Source organism: Pezoporus occidentalis, unplaced genomic scaffold (genome assembly GCF_034315485.1).
Source record: "Pezoporus occidentalis ecotype Australia unplaced genomic scaffold, CSIRO_AGI_Poc_V1 ctg102, whole genome shotgun sequence".
Taxonomy (NCBI): domain Eukaryota; kingdom Metazoa; phylum Chordata; class Aves; order Psittaciformes; family Psittacidae; genus Pezoporus; species Pezoporus occidentalis.
Window position 1 is genome coordinate 1,450,440 of NW_026912801.1, and position 14,358 is coordinate 1,464,797.

General features: G+C 56.3%; 1 protein-coding gene across 3 annotated transcripts in view; it reads left to right on the forward strand.

Moving 5' to 3' along the window:
- The first annotated feature begins 3,844 nt into the window (after nucleotides 1–3,844).
- The window catches only part of SGSM1 (small G protein signaling modulator 1), a 31,342-nt gene continuing 20,828 nt past the window's right edge, over nucleotides 3,845–14,358 (forward strand). For 2 of the 3 annotated variants that reach the window (XM_062615601.1, XM_062615594.1), the window contains exons 1-3: nucleotides 3,880–3,903; nucleotides 3,989–4,032; nucleotides 13,353–13,428. In XM_062615601.1, coding sequence (XP_062471585.1) covers nucleotides 3,885–3,903; nucleotides 3,989–4,032; nucleotides 13,353–13,428 — 139 coding nt within the window. In that variant the 5' untranslated portion in view covers nucleotides 3,880–3,884. Of the gene's footprint in view, nucleotides 3,904–3,988; nucleotides 4,033–13,352; nucleotides 13,429–14,358 lie in introns of all 3 variants that reach the window. The other variant, XM_062615589.1, reaches the window with a different exon arrangement.

Consider the following 14,358-nt stretch of genomic DNA (forward strand, 5'->3'; position numbering starts at 1 on the left):
CCTTTTAACTCCTCGAGCCGGGAACGGCACCATTCCCTGCCAGGGCTTTGTGAGGAGTGAGGGGTGACAGCTCCCTGCAGGGGGTCGGGGTGAGCCCAGGAACCCAGCCCTGGTCACAGGAAGGAGGGGACAGTGATGCTCCGATGGGATTGCAGCCCCTCCGCTCCTGGGGTCCACGGATTTCGGGGCTGGTGCAATGGGTCTGTATTTGCGCACAGAGGTGATGCTCCTTCCTCCTGACTGACACTTCTTTCTCCTTTGGTGTATTTTGCAGTGAGTGCTCTGTGAGCGATGACACTGGACCCACCAAGGGAATAACAGCTCATTCTTGCTGGGAAAGCTCTGCGGAGCGAATGGGAAATGGGAATGCCAGGATGCAAGAGCAGGGCACAGACTTAACCCACACTCATTGTGAGCCCACTCGTGTGCTGGGTTCACCCCTGTGTGCTGCCCAGAGCCAGCACCCCTCGCACAGGGCAGGTTGAAGCCACCCCACATCACCCCATCATCCCATGGGCGCTCCGGGTTGTTCTGTTCCAAATAAGCCACCAGCTTCTGCAGCTCAGGTGTGTGCAGGGAGGCAGCGTGTGGGAAACCATCACTCCTCAGTGCAGCAGCAATTGAAAGGTGCCTGTGCAGGGTTACAGCCTGGGAAGGTCCCTGCACAGGGCTGGTGCTGAGCGAGCCCCTTGCACAGGGCTCTTGGGTGCTGCGGGGGCTCCGGGATGCTCCAGCACTGGGTTTGCAGCCCCCTCATCTGTAATTAAAAGAAGCAACAGAAGAGATCAGAGCAGGATGTGTGCTCCCAAGGCCACGGGTTGCTGTGACGACGTGACGCAGCGCCCGGCCTCTGCCCGGCACCCGAGCCTCTGGACTTAATGCTGCAGGCACACGCAGAGACCTGTTAGAAACAGCATTAAAAGCACATTTGGGGTTGGTTTGGGAGTGTTTGCCGGGGCTGTTGGACCAGAGCAGCTCAGGGCTGATGCTGGTCCATGGTCGCGCATCCCAGTGCTCTGGGTGGCTGCAGTGAGGGGACAGGACAGGCTGTGCCTCGGTGGGTTTAGTCCATCTGCGCTGGCACAGCCACCCCGGGCAGGGACCGCGGCAGGGGATGCTGAATGGGGTGAACTGGGATGCTTCATCCCAGCGGGCAGTGATGCGTGCTGTGGGTCCCTGTGCAGGGCTTCTCCCCTCTGCTTGTGAACCATGAAATCACTGATCCTTCTAACTCCTCCTGCGCGCTCCCCTGAGCCCAGCCCGGCACACAGGAGGGGGACAATTAATCTCCTGGAGGTTTAGATGGGATTTGTGTCACTCCTGGGACTGTGCAAAGCCGAGAGCTCCAGCTGCAATCCGTGCAGCACGGGGTGGACACAGCCACGGGGAATTAAAGACACGGCTGTACCCGAGTGCTGGGGCTGCAGGGGGGCTGCAGTCCCCCTGCCCGCTCTGCTCCAGCCGATCCCATGTGCTGTTGGTTTGATGCCGTTCCAGCAGCCGCATCCCTGACGGACCCCCGGGCTCCTTGCTAGTGAATGAGCCGTGAATGCACCCAAGTGCTCCCAGCCTGCTCCCACCTTCTCCTGGGGCGCCCGATCGCCTGCCCATGCCGCTGCCTCTCCTCCAGCATCAGGGCAAGGCTGCTGCTGTCAAGTCAATGAGGAGAGAGCTTTGAGATCCCTATTTCAGAAGCTGGAGGAGCCATCACAGTATCTCTGGGACGCTGGGGATGGAGGAGGGCAGAGGGAGAGGAGTCTTGGGGAGATGGTTTTCGCTGCAAGGAATTGTGCTCCCCACACTCAGCTCCAGTGTTTTGGGGCCCAGCAGGATCCCAGCTCTCCAACCCACCAGGGAGATGAGTTTCCCCCCAAGCCCCATGTCATGGCCCCGGTGTTAGGGGCAGTGTGTGCTGGTCCAGCCTGCCCCATCACTGGTACCACGGGGGCTCAGCGTGCCCGTCAGTGACACACCGGATGGGGGGTTCTGGGTAAAATGGTGTTATTTTGCCAACTTCATCGGTAACTGTTTTTGTCCATCACCTGAATTCAGTTAGAGGCATTCCAGAGGCCATGTCGCATCTGAAATCACACAGCTGAAGTCAGGTGTGCTGGATGCGGGTGTTCACCTTGGGGCGTGACAAGGAAGGGGAAGCAACAGGCAGCTGCAGTGAGGTTTCTGCCTTTCCTGGCTCTGAAGGCTGACTGCTCCCAGCACATCATCCCTCGTGCTGTGTAAGCGTCAGCCGCGTCACAGACGTACTCTGCGCGCTCCCTTCATCCCCTTATTTTGCTTTTCCCTGGTATTTTCCTCACTCGAAGCACAAATCGCTTTAGATTTCAAAGGCAGAGTGTGAATCAAGCTCGACTCAGGTTGAAATGTGAATTCCCATCGAGTTCGAGGCTGTTTCTACTCAGGATGATTATTTGATTAGCACATTGCTTTTATCCTACCTGCTCCTCCGTGCAGCGAAATGCAGAGGAGTGGATTGTGGTTGGAAAGCAGCTACCCTGTGTGAGCCGCAGAGGCAGCAGTGGGGAGGTTAATTTAATTAGCATGATACTCAGAGATGTAACTTAATCACATTAAGGACAGATCAACGTGCTCTCGTTTGAGCACTCCAGAAAACAGGAGCCGATTGTCTCCCAGCCGTCTTTAATCCAGGGAGAAGCAGACTTTTCCAAGGAGAAGGAACCAGCAAGGCTTCTCTGAGCTCCCCGGAGGAAGGTTATAAATTAGCCATAGTCCCCTGTATAGCACCGTTGTGATTGGGAGGAACCCAGGCAATCACCGGTCCCTCTCCAGTGCTGTTTCTGGTGCCACCTGAACCTCCCTGGGCTCACTCAGTGCGTGTCCAGCCACCAGCTCCTGCCCGTCAGGACCAGGACAGCATCTCCAGCAGCATCTCCACAACGGCCAAAGTGAGAAACGGGCAGGAGAACCCCGGTGCCTGCCTGAGGCCGTGCTCAAGGCTCTGCCAGGGGCTGATGGCTGAGCCCAGACCGGTCTCGTTCCAGGCTGGAGAAGCTTTACAGAGAGCGGAGCGTGCAAGGTGCTGTGTGACCCATCCGTGCTGAGCCCTGGCTCCTCAGGACGCACAGGAGCAGAGTGGTTGGGGTTGGAAGGGACCAAACCGGGCCCAGCCGCTGCCCTGGTGCTAGTGCTGTTTGTAGTTATTGGAAGCTGGGCTGCGGAGGAGCCGGGATGCTGTTTCTATGGAAATGTCCTGGAATAGCAATGGGGGAGCAGACAAACGGGAGATTCGTTAATGGCAGCTGCCGGGAGGGATTTCTCTGGAGGGGCTGCGATTTTGGTAGCACAGACTTGGGGCTCCCATGAATGGGTGTTCGTAGAACCATGGTTTGGGTTGGAAGGGGCCTCAAAGCTCCTCCAGCTCCAGCCCCTGCCACGGGCAGGGACCCCTTCCACTGGAGCAGCTTGCTCCAAGCCCCTGTGTCCAACCTGGCCTTGAGCACTGCCAGGGATGGGGCAGCCACAGCTTCTCTGGGCACCCTGTGCCAGCGCCTCAGCACCCTCCCAGGGAAGAGCTTCTGCCTGACAGCTCATCTCAGTCTCCCCTCTGCCCCCCTGCTCCCATCCATCACCTCCCGCCCGCGGGTGATGCGGGGCTCCCAGGACGCTGCCTTCGCCCCTCAGAGGCCTCTGCGGCCCCGGGGGCTCTCCCCACTCTCGGGTCCCCGCCCGGTGCCGGTGCCCGCCGGGGGCTGCGGGGCGCGGCCGCGGTCCACGCTGAGGGCCGGGCCCGGGGCGCTCCCCCCGCCCGGCGCCGATTGGCGGCGGCAGCGGCGGCTCCGCCCCGGCGGCCGCGGGTGGGCCCGGCCCGGCTCGGCCCGGCACGGAACGGAGCGGAGCGGAGCGCGGCCATGGCGGCGGCCCCGGCGGGTAGGGCTGGGGGCGGCGGGGCCGGGGCCGGCGGGGCCGGGCCCGGGCCGCCCCGCACTAACGGGCTCTCCCCTTGTCCCCGCAGAGGCCGAGACCCGGCAGCGGCTGCTGCGCACCGTCAAGAAGGAGGTAGGCGGCTGCGGGACCCCGCGGCAGCAGCCCCGTGCCCCCCGGTCCCCGTCGCGGCGCCGTGACCCGAGCCCGCGGTGATGCGGATCCGCGGTGGGACCGGCCCCGGCGCTGGGCTCGGCTGCGAGCTGGCTCCTGCTGCAGCGAATCCAGCTCCCGAAGCCTCCCCATCCCGAGCCCGGTGCCGCTGCCCGGTGCCGGGGTGCAGGAGCATCCCTGCCGCAGCGCCTCACGGCAATCGCCTCTCGCCGGCGGCAGAGCCGCTCCCGCAAGTTGTGGTTTCCGCAGGGGTAAAGGGACGGTTCCCGGCGCTGCTTCCCTTGGGAACCGGGATGGGGCGAGCCCCTCACTCACAAAGCGCCCCTGTGCGGGGCGGGAGGCAGACGCGGACATGCACACGGGTGTCTGTGTCCGGGCTGCCATGGCGCTTCCCATCGGCCTGTTCTGGTCCCTCTTCTCAGCATCTTGAACTCTCTGTTGGTTTATACCGAGCTGCCTCCAGCTCCTCTGTGTCCGTGGTGCGTGTGGCTTTAGTGCGTTAGCACGGTGAGCGATGGCAGATCGGGATGTGGGGCTGAGCCCTGCCGCTCTGCCACGTAGTCCGTGCATGGAGGTGGGCTGGGAGAGCTGCTCAGGGACCCATCCGGGCCTCCCATCGCGGGGTCTGGAACCATGAGCATCTGGGAGCTGCCATCTCCTGCCTGAGTCTGTCGGTGCAGGTCACCTCCCTGGGGCTTTGGAGGGTGCGATGCGTGACGTTCTGTTTCTGGTCTTGTGAGCATCCTGGTATCAAGCTTATGGGCTCTGGAGAGCAGAACGTCCCCGCTTGGAGGCACTGGGTGCACAAGCCCCACGGGGGGTAGGTCTGGGTGGCAGCACACGGTGCTTGACTGTTCATCCAGGCCACTTCCCACCTTTCATCCTGTGCCTGGCGCGGAGGTAAGGAATACTACACGTTGCCTTGGCAACGGCAATTAAAGCAGAGAAAGGGTCTGACATTTATTTAGCGCGGTGGATGGAGCTGACATCTCATTATCAGTGTCTGTCTGCGGAGAGAGACGCAACAGCAGCCTGGCTGCATGGCGGCAGCGATGAGGGCAGGAGGTGAGGGCTGCCCGGCCCTGTGCTGCTTGAACCAGGGACGGGAGCTTCCTCACAGAGACCCCTGCGAGCTCCCAGGGCACACGAGCATCTTCCGAGCTGGTGTCCAGAGCCAGGCTCTGCTCCCTCTGCTCTTCCTCAGGGGTTGTGGTTGAAGTGCAGCGTGTGTTGGTGGGAGGAGAGCTGAGGCTGGTGGCGTGCCTTTCTGCTGGCTTCTGCTAGAGTGAACCTCTCGGGGAGAGCTTACAACAGTCTTCCAATGCCTAAAGGGGGCCGACAGGAAACTTGGAGGGGGCTTTGGATGAGGGATGTAGGGACAGGCCAAGGGGAATGGCTTTAACCTGCCAGAAGGGAGACTGAGATGAGCTCTGAGGCAGAAGCTCTTCCCTGTGAGGGTGCTGAGGCGCTGGCACAGGGTGCCCAGAGAAGCTGTGGCTGCCCCATCCCTGGCAGTGCTCAAGGCCAGGTTGGACACAGGGGCTTGGAGCAAGCTGCTCCAGTGGAAGGGGTCCCTGCCCGTGGCAGGGGTTGGAGCTGGAGGAGCTTTAAGGTCCCTTTCAACACAAACCAGTTGGGGATTCTGTGACATGGAACAACAGGTTCTCTATTCTTTAATTAGTTAACAGTTAATTAGCAGTAATTAACTGAAGTTGGGAGCGGATGGGGCATTCTTTTGCTTGGTGCTCCCTGCTCGTTAGCCCCATTTTGCTTGTGCTCTGGTTTTCTTACCTCTCGTGGCCTGACTTCAGGTGAGGTCAGGAGCCTGTGCAGGCTCCAAGGAGCAGTAGAAAGGGCCAAGTGCAGACACCTCTTTCCTGCTTCCCCCCGGAATAGCTCTCTTCCATAAACCTGTGTATTCTCATTCATTAGCCCGTGTCTGGATTGCTTCAGCCCTGGCTTTATGTGATCCACAGGGGCAGGGGAGCTCCTCTGGGGCTAGGAACACCATGGCTCCAGCTTGGAAAGCCACCCCGTGTCTGTCATCCTCATGTGGTAACCGAGTGAGTCAACACAGTGAAGACCAGGGCTGATTAGGGAAGGCAGATAAACAAGAAAGGAAACTCACCCCAAGCGCTGCAGCGAGCGGATGGGCTTTGCTCTTTGGTTGTTGCCATGGTTAATGCATTTGTGTTTCGCAGGAGTCCTGCTCTGCAGCAGAGCTGCAGGTTGGGATGAGTTGTGCTGTCACTGCCGTCCTCCTGCTCGCTCCCCCGTATGGCCATGATAAATCAGCCTAATGCCAGATTGACTGCTTGTCAGCAGGCTGCAGGGGAAGCGGTGCGAGCAGGACTTCGGGAGGCATCCCGCTTCCCGGTGTGCGGGGTAAGGAGCACAACCAAATCTTCCCTGTGTTTCTTTAGAGCTCTTACCCGATGGAAAAACCCAGAGACCAAACCCTCTGCTTTCAAAGGGTGCTGGATGTTCAACTAAAAGCACCCTTCTTGCCACCCAGGTTCCTCCCCTTCTTTTACAAGCTTCATTCTTAGCAGAGGAGAATCCTGTGTACGTTTTTCACCTCCTCCAGGTAACTGCATACAAGAATAGGGATTACCCATGAAACACAGAGTGAAATGCAGCCTGCCTGGGGAATGAATGGTGTGAAAAGCTGAATGGGAAAGGAAAGGAAACAGTTGTCTTGCTTATTCTCCTGCAAACCCCTTAGTTTATATTTAGCTTGCCACTCTGCAAGGAGCGTTAAGCCTTGAACAGGAGACAAGGCATTCAGGGAGACGAGATCTGTGCGCCAGAGGAGCTCCTTCCTCCTCACCAGCCTCTCCTCTGCCGCCGAGATGTCATCCTCTTCGTGTGGCATCCCTGCCATTGCCATGGAAATACCTGGGTTTGCATAACTCGGGGCTTCCGAGGAGTTTGGGGCTGGGAGTTACACCTGGGTTCAGTGCAGATAGCGTTGGCCCTTGCCACATTTGCTCCCCAAATCCCAGTCAGTAACGGCTGTGCCTGTATTCTGCCTGTGCTTAGAGCATTACTGCAAGCTGTTATTGAGCGCAGGCAGCTCCCTCGCTGATGTCCCACAGCCTTCTACTTGATATATTGTTTATTGTCTCATGGCTTAAATGGTTGTCACTCTGTGGCTGTTGACTAATCCCAGCCTCGTGTATCATAGGGACAACAGGAGCCTCTCTTCCTCCCACCCTCTCGCTGCTGTGCCCCCGCCATGCGGCCCCATTGGTGGGCTGTGGCTGAGTGACGGGGAGTGATGGGTGAGAGCAATGGTTCTGCAGCTTGGGTTTGTTTTCCTCTGTGCCCCTGGTTGCCAGCTCTCAGGCTGAGGGTGCCAGGGCCAGGTTTCACCCTGCATTGGTGGAAGATGGGAAATTAATTGGATGTTGCTGGGATTTGAAAAATTAATGCTGGTAGCTTTAACTGTGCTCGAGGCCAATTGGAAGGGAAAAGGCCTTTGCGGAGCTGTCAAAGCTCTTCAGGCGGAATGAAGATGAGGGTGATAAGCTGCAGGTTTGTAATGAAAGCTGCTGTTTGCAGAGGGACCTTCTGATGCCTCTCAAGCACCCAGGACAGCCTTTTACAAACGATCCTCTATCAAAAGTAAACAGATGGCTTTAACGCAGCATTTCGTGATTGCCCGCATCGATCTCTTCTGAAAAGAGTATTACTGATCACTGGGGACCATTTTCTCTCCTTTTGAAGATAAAAGCAGTGATGTGCAGATGTGCTCTCATGCTCCAGAAGCCCTTGGCTTGATCCTTCATACCCAGAGCAGGTCTCGTGCTGCTTTTCCCCTGCCTTCATCTTCCTTCTTGGTGTTCAGGGCGACGAGGAGCTCCTTCCTCCTCAGCAGCCTCTCCTCTCTGCTGCCACAATGTCGTCCTCTTCTTGTGGCATCCTGGCCATTGCCATGGAAATACCTGGGTTTGCTTAAATCCCAGACTTCAAAGGAATTTGGGGCTGGAAATTGCACTTGGTTTCACCGCAAATAGCGTCAATCTTTGCTAATCAAACCCCAAATGATTGTGAGTGCCCGTTTAGCCCCTTGGGAAACAGCAGCTTGGTGGTGTGACGGGTGCAGAACAAACCAGGATGTGCTGTGGGAAGCAGAGAAGTGACTAAAGTTTGTCCTGAAATGCTGCAGTGTTTATTGAGCATCTCACAGCTCGTGGTGCCAACAGATGGTATGGAAATCTGCACTCGACAAGCACAACAGGAATAGAAGCAGCTATACCATGGTCTTAAATTAGTGTCGTGCGGATGGAGGGGTTGGCCAAAAGGCGATGCCCGATGGAGAAAAATCCGGTTGCAAAACAGTGTCAGCAAAGAAACCTCACTGGGAGGGTTCCCAAGGGTCTCCCCAGGGGTTCCAGTCCGTTATGGACCCTTCCATTAAAGGTCTTAGTGATTCCTTGCCCGGATATCCAGAGCTGCTCTTCCTCAGGGAGGCTCAGCGCGGTGCCCAGCGTGCGCACGCTGCGGGCTGGCCTGGAAACGCCACGTGTGCCCCATGGAGGTGCTGCGGTTGGTTTAGTCGGCGATGAGAAGTGATTGCAGAGGAGCTCTAGGGAAGCCAGGGGTCCGGTTGGTTGTGACTGATGCGTGTTCCCGTGGAAGCAAGACTCTGGACCTCAAAAGTGGCTTTAAAGCCAGGTGCCTGTGACGTGGATGGTGGTATTAGAGCTGTCTCTGTGGTGTGAAGGGCTGTGCTCCCTCTTGGTCCATCAGAATGGTTGTAAAGAGGCCTGGAAGTCTCTGTGTATAAATAGTGCAAGGCCAGATTGGATGGAGCTTGGAGCAAGCTGCTCTAGTGGAAGGTGTCCCTGCCTGTGGCAGGGGTTGGAGCTGGGTGAGCTTTCAGGTCCCTTCCAACCCAAACCCCGCTGTGGTTCTCTGGTAAGTGGCAGAGCTTGGCTCCAACTTGCAATGGTGCTGGGAAAGTCTGGCACCTGGTTTTGGAATATCAGGGGGTTGTTGCTGGGAAGATGAGGAGCTGTATCTTGCCGCATTGAGATTGATAATGTGAATTCTATAAACAAGTCTGCTAAAGAAGGATGCTACAGCAACACGACAGGCAGCAGGCAGGCGTTTCATTTTCAAATGAGAAGATAAAGCTGGCTGGGGAGGGGAATTCTGCTTGAGATGGAAAAGGGGCTTTTTGTGGTCCTGAGTGGCAGGCTGAGAGAGCTGGGCCGGGTCAGCCTGCAGAAGAGAAGGCTCCTTAAGGGGAGACCTTAGAGCAGCTCCAGTGCCTAAAGGGGCTGCAGGAAACCTGGAGAGGGGCTTGGGACAAGGGCATTAGGGTTGGAAGGGAGCTCCTCTCCTTAGGAAGGAGGAATGCTGGCTTAAAGAAGGCTGGTTTAAAGAAGTTGGGCTAAAGAACTCTTCCAGGCATGGAGCTAAAAGGTGGGAGGTGGGTACAGCTGGAAATCACAGGATCACACACACTGGTTTGGTCTTCTCAGTCTCCCCTCGGGCAGGTTCAAGCCATTCCCCTTGTCCTGTCCCTACAGGCCCTTGTCCAAAGCCCCTCTCCAGCTTTCTTGTCAGCCCCCTTTGGTGGGAGATGCTGTGCTTCAATACAAACACCTTAATAAGCAGGGAAAGGCTTTGCAAGAAGCAGGGCAGCAAAACTCTATCTGCAAGCATCACTGGAGTCTGGAATGCAGGGCGCATGGTGACTTGCCTGGCAAAATCCAGCCAGGTGAAACAGCGCGGGGAGTCAATATTGCCTTAGAGTAATTAAATGCAGGGTTATTGCTTTGCTCCTGATCCCTGTTATTGTAACTGATGCAATATTTGGCTTGCTCCCCCAGGGTAAATGACAGCAGGGACTGGGTACAGTTGTGAAGCTGTTGCAGGAATATTGGACTTCCAGACGCAGGGTAACCCTGGGGGTTTTGTAGCAGGGATCTACACCTGCATCCCTCATGGGGCCTGGGGGCTGTTGGATAGGGAAGGGTTTGGGTTTGAAGGGAAAAAAGGCAGTTAGTCAAATAAAGCTTCAATAGCAATGTTTTGGCTGTGATGGAGCTGGTGAGGCCAGGAGGACCCAAAGGAAAAGCTGAGACCACTGGGGTCAGGAGCATCGCTGAAGGTAGGGTGCTGCAAGCTCCAATCTCTGCTCTGAAGAGGGTGCATCAGGATTGCGGATGCTCCTGATGAGCACCATACTCTGAGGACTCTTCTCGATGCCTGTCACTCCCGGATCCAGCTTTGGAGATGGAGAAAGAAGGAAAACAAATGGTTTTCCTTGTAATTCAGGCATGCACATGAAGCAAAGAAGGACGGGCTCACTCGTTCACGAGCCAGAGGCTCGGAGGGTGATGGTGAGAGCAGTCTGTCTTCTGCTGGGGCTTTGGAACTGCAGTTAGTGCTGCTGAGTTTGTGTGGACACCTTGTTCCTGTCTCCCAGAGGAGGGGTGGCTTATCCTGTGCTCACAGCTGGAGCCAGGAGTGCTTTGGTTGTTGTGGAATACTTGCTGGTATTCCTCTGGAGTTTACCTACAGCTAAATTATTAGTTGCTGGTTTAATTCCCTTCCTAATAAAAGAAGAGCAAACATCTCATTTTCCTTAGGCTGGCTCTAGATAAAGAGTGGGCAGCCTCATTTGTTGAGATTGTTCTGGCTAGAATATGAGAATTAGCATTAAAATGCTGGAATGCAACATATTTAGAGGCTGTTCAAGTCTTCTCTATGGAGCGAGCCAAACGTGGGTTCAGTGGAGCTCTCCATTCCTACACTGCTACAAACCTGCTTAGGGTGGGAGAGTCCTTTGGGACCTGCAGACAACAGCATAGGAGTCTGCCAGGAGTTTTGGGGTTCTCTGGGTTGGAGCTGTCCTGCAGATTCCAGCATTGGAACAGGCTGCCCAGGGCAGTGCTGGTGTTGCCATCCCTGCAAGGGTTCACACACCATGGAGATGAGGCCTTAGTGCCATGGGTTAGTGGTGGCCTTGGCAGTGCTGGGCAATGGTTGGACTGGGTGAGCTTAAAGGGCTTTTCCAACCTAGGTGATTCTGTGATTCCATGGCAGTGCCCTTGTGGCAGTGCCCTTTCCACTCCTGTTTCTTTAGGTCTGTTTGATCTATTGTGTTTAGTGTGATAACCTCAGTCAATACAGCGGGCTTTGCTTTGGGTTTTAATTGCAGTGAGTGTTTTTCCACTACACTGTGTCTCTTGGAAGGTTTTTCTCACTGCCTTGAGAGCACAGGTTGGCTGTGCTGGCTTGGCACCAAGTGCTCTATGGGCACTCCCTCACCAGCTGGTCCTTGGTCCTGCGGTAGCTGTGGCCACGGGTGTTGCATTGGAACAGTGAGATGATGCTTGTGCCAAAGGTGGCTGGCAAACATTACACTGCTTAAATTGGAATATGTTAAACATTCAAACGAGAATATTCAAACCAGAGTTAAAAGCTGTGAAGCCTGAATGAGGATTGCAGTTACCCCCTTCTGTGGTGCTCAGCCCATGGCAGCGGTACAAGGGACCAAACTGCATTGGGCATAATGAAACCAAGGGCTTGCTTCCCTCACCTCACCTTGCTGAAGGTGTCCTGGTAAGGGGCAGCTTCAGTTGTTGGCCACTTGCCACACTAAAGCACTGAGGGACCTTTATGGAAGCGGAGCCAGGAGCATTCCTGCAGCTGCAGCCGCTGCTGCAAGCACGAAGTTGGGATGGAGGAGCTGCAGGAGCTGCGTGGTGCTGTGCCGAGGGGAATACCCCAGTGCTCTGAGCCACCTGAGCTCCACATCCCAGTGGAGTGCTGCGAGTTCCTGACTCGCTGTCAGCCCATCCGAGCTGCGGGATGCAGGAGAAGTCACGGCGCCAGTCCTGCTCCCCCAGGCACCCGGCGCATCCCAGCTGTGCCGCCCTGGGGGCTGCCCTGATGCCTTTGACATGCAGGGAGACGCTTTTGGCTTTAGACAGGTCTTTTTTCCTTAATCCATATTCGCAAAAGGGTTTCCTTTCTGGAGCCGTCAGCTGTGCATAACTGACCTTGATTAGATCTTGCAGAGGAGTCCAATTCCCCAAATGATGCTCTTAAATGCAAGGTTTGCTTGGCCAAGGCTGGCCCGCCTGTTCTTTTTTCCTCCTCCTTGTGCCTTCAGAAGGAACATCCTGATAAGCAGAGCCGCTCTTCCACCCACATCTCTGCACTGTGAACCCTGTCCCCTGTAATTTCTGAAATCAGACAGTGAGAAGCAGGATGTTGCAGATGAGATCCAGGCACGCCAGCAGCTCTGTATTTAATAGGAAAGGCAGTTGGGAAGTGAATGTGTTGGGCAGATTTGGGGCCGTTCATGGGGCCACCAGTTTAGAGCTGCCTCTTCCATTAACAGCACCAGCACTTTGTGAGCAAGGCGTGGGGACAGCCTCTTGGAGCTGCTCTGCCCTCATCACAGGACTGTGATTCCCCCCCATCATCCATTAAGGGTGTTTCATGTGGGATCCCTCCCTGAGAGCCAAGCACCCTGAGCAGAATTCCCCCACCTGTGGGCGATGGGAGAAGCCGTTTGCGTTGGGAGCAGTGGTCCTGGGCTCCTCAGGCTCCTCTGAGCAGCAGCCAGGCGGTCCTGGGAGCATCCCCCGAGGCCAGCAGCTCTGCAGCTGATCCCAGCTCCCATCTCGTGTCTGCAGAAGTTGCACTCCCAGTTTATGTGGGTTCCTATTTATGTTCTTCCCCGATTGTGCCCCTTTGACTCGTTGCACTGAAGTGGGTGCCCATAACGTGGTGTGAGCAGTGGAGGCTCGGGCGGGGGGGCAGCACCGATGGCACTGCTGTGCGCGCAGCGTTCCTGGTCACGTTGGGTGCCAGGAGATCACTGGCTTTGGCACTGATGGGTGGTTACGGTCATTCAGGACAGCTGTTATGTGGCATTAGTCAGATCCATGTAAAATGAAGGAATATAACCATGCTGTGAAAGTGTGGAGACTTGGTTACCTTTGGTAAGGGATCTCTTACCTAAAGGATGCTGGATTCCCACACTTAGTTCTCTGCTCATCGTTTTCTTACTTGGAAGTTCCTCAAAACCAAAACCCTTTTTTGTTATACCTGACTTTTTGAAACAGCCACAAGCAAAGATGCTTTGGTTCTCCATGAGACCACACGAGCTCTTAGAGGCTGATAGGAAAGGCAGAGAGCAGAGGAGGCTTCCTTCAGGCACAGAACAAGCGGAGCATCTCCAGCACAGGCCTCCTGGCTCTGGTCTGTGGCAGTAGCTCAGTGTTTTCTCTAACGGGGCCTCTGTTCAACAGGTCAAACAGATCATGGAGGAGGCGGTGACGAGGAAGTTTGTGCATGAGGACAGCAGCCACATCATCTCCTTCTGTGGTGAGTGCCTGGTGGGGGGGCGTTGGCACGGGCTGGGGCTGGAGCCGCGCTGGGATCCAGGGCTGTGGTACCAGTGAGTCCTGGGGCACGGTGCAGGGCTGGGAGGTGGCTGGTGCTGGAGGGGGATGAGTTGTTGTGGCAGTGGTCTGAGTCGCTGAGGCCTTCGCTTTGTGCTGTTCTGTGTCACGGGAGGCGGGATGTTGGCAGCGTGCGCTGAAGGAACACCACAAATAATGCTTTAAAGTCCCTCGAGAAGCAATTCAAGAGAAATCTGAACATTTCCTTGCTGTGACAGAGGAGGAGTTCATGGGAAGGAGCCTCCGGTCTGCCCCAGTGCGGGAGCAGGGAGGCTGGAGGGATTTCAAGGGGAGCTGATAGGAGATGTGCTCAATACGGTGCTGCTGTCAGGCTTGCTCCCCAGCAGCTGTGCTTCACACTCCACCTGCTTGCTTCATCTCTGTTGCTTCTTCGGGGGTGACAGCTTTGTGAGTGTGGAAGTGTTTCAGGATGGATCCATCAAAACCTTGGCACAGGCTTTCCTAAAAGCCTCCCGAGGAGCTGCTGCCTGCTGCCTGTGGTGCGTGTCTGGTGTGCGCTGCGCTCGCTGCTCACAGTTAATGCCCAGGTAAAGAGGCTTCTTGAGCAGCTTCAGCCACCCAGCCTGCTGGGTCTACCTTGGGGAGGGGTGATGATGTTAAACCTGGGCAGAAGCCAGTGGGTCTGATGCCTGAAGTGCTTACCCTGCTGCCCCTTGGATGAGTGATGAGGCTGTGGCCCTGGGCATGGGACAGGCTCTTTGTGCCCCTTAGCAGCTGTCTGAGAGGTGGATGCTGGTTTTGGGAGACGCAAATGACCAGTATAGAAGAAGAGTAGGTCCCTTGCTGTCCTCTGGCTCGGACATAGCCTCGTTCAATAGTGCCTTTGGTCTGG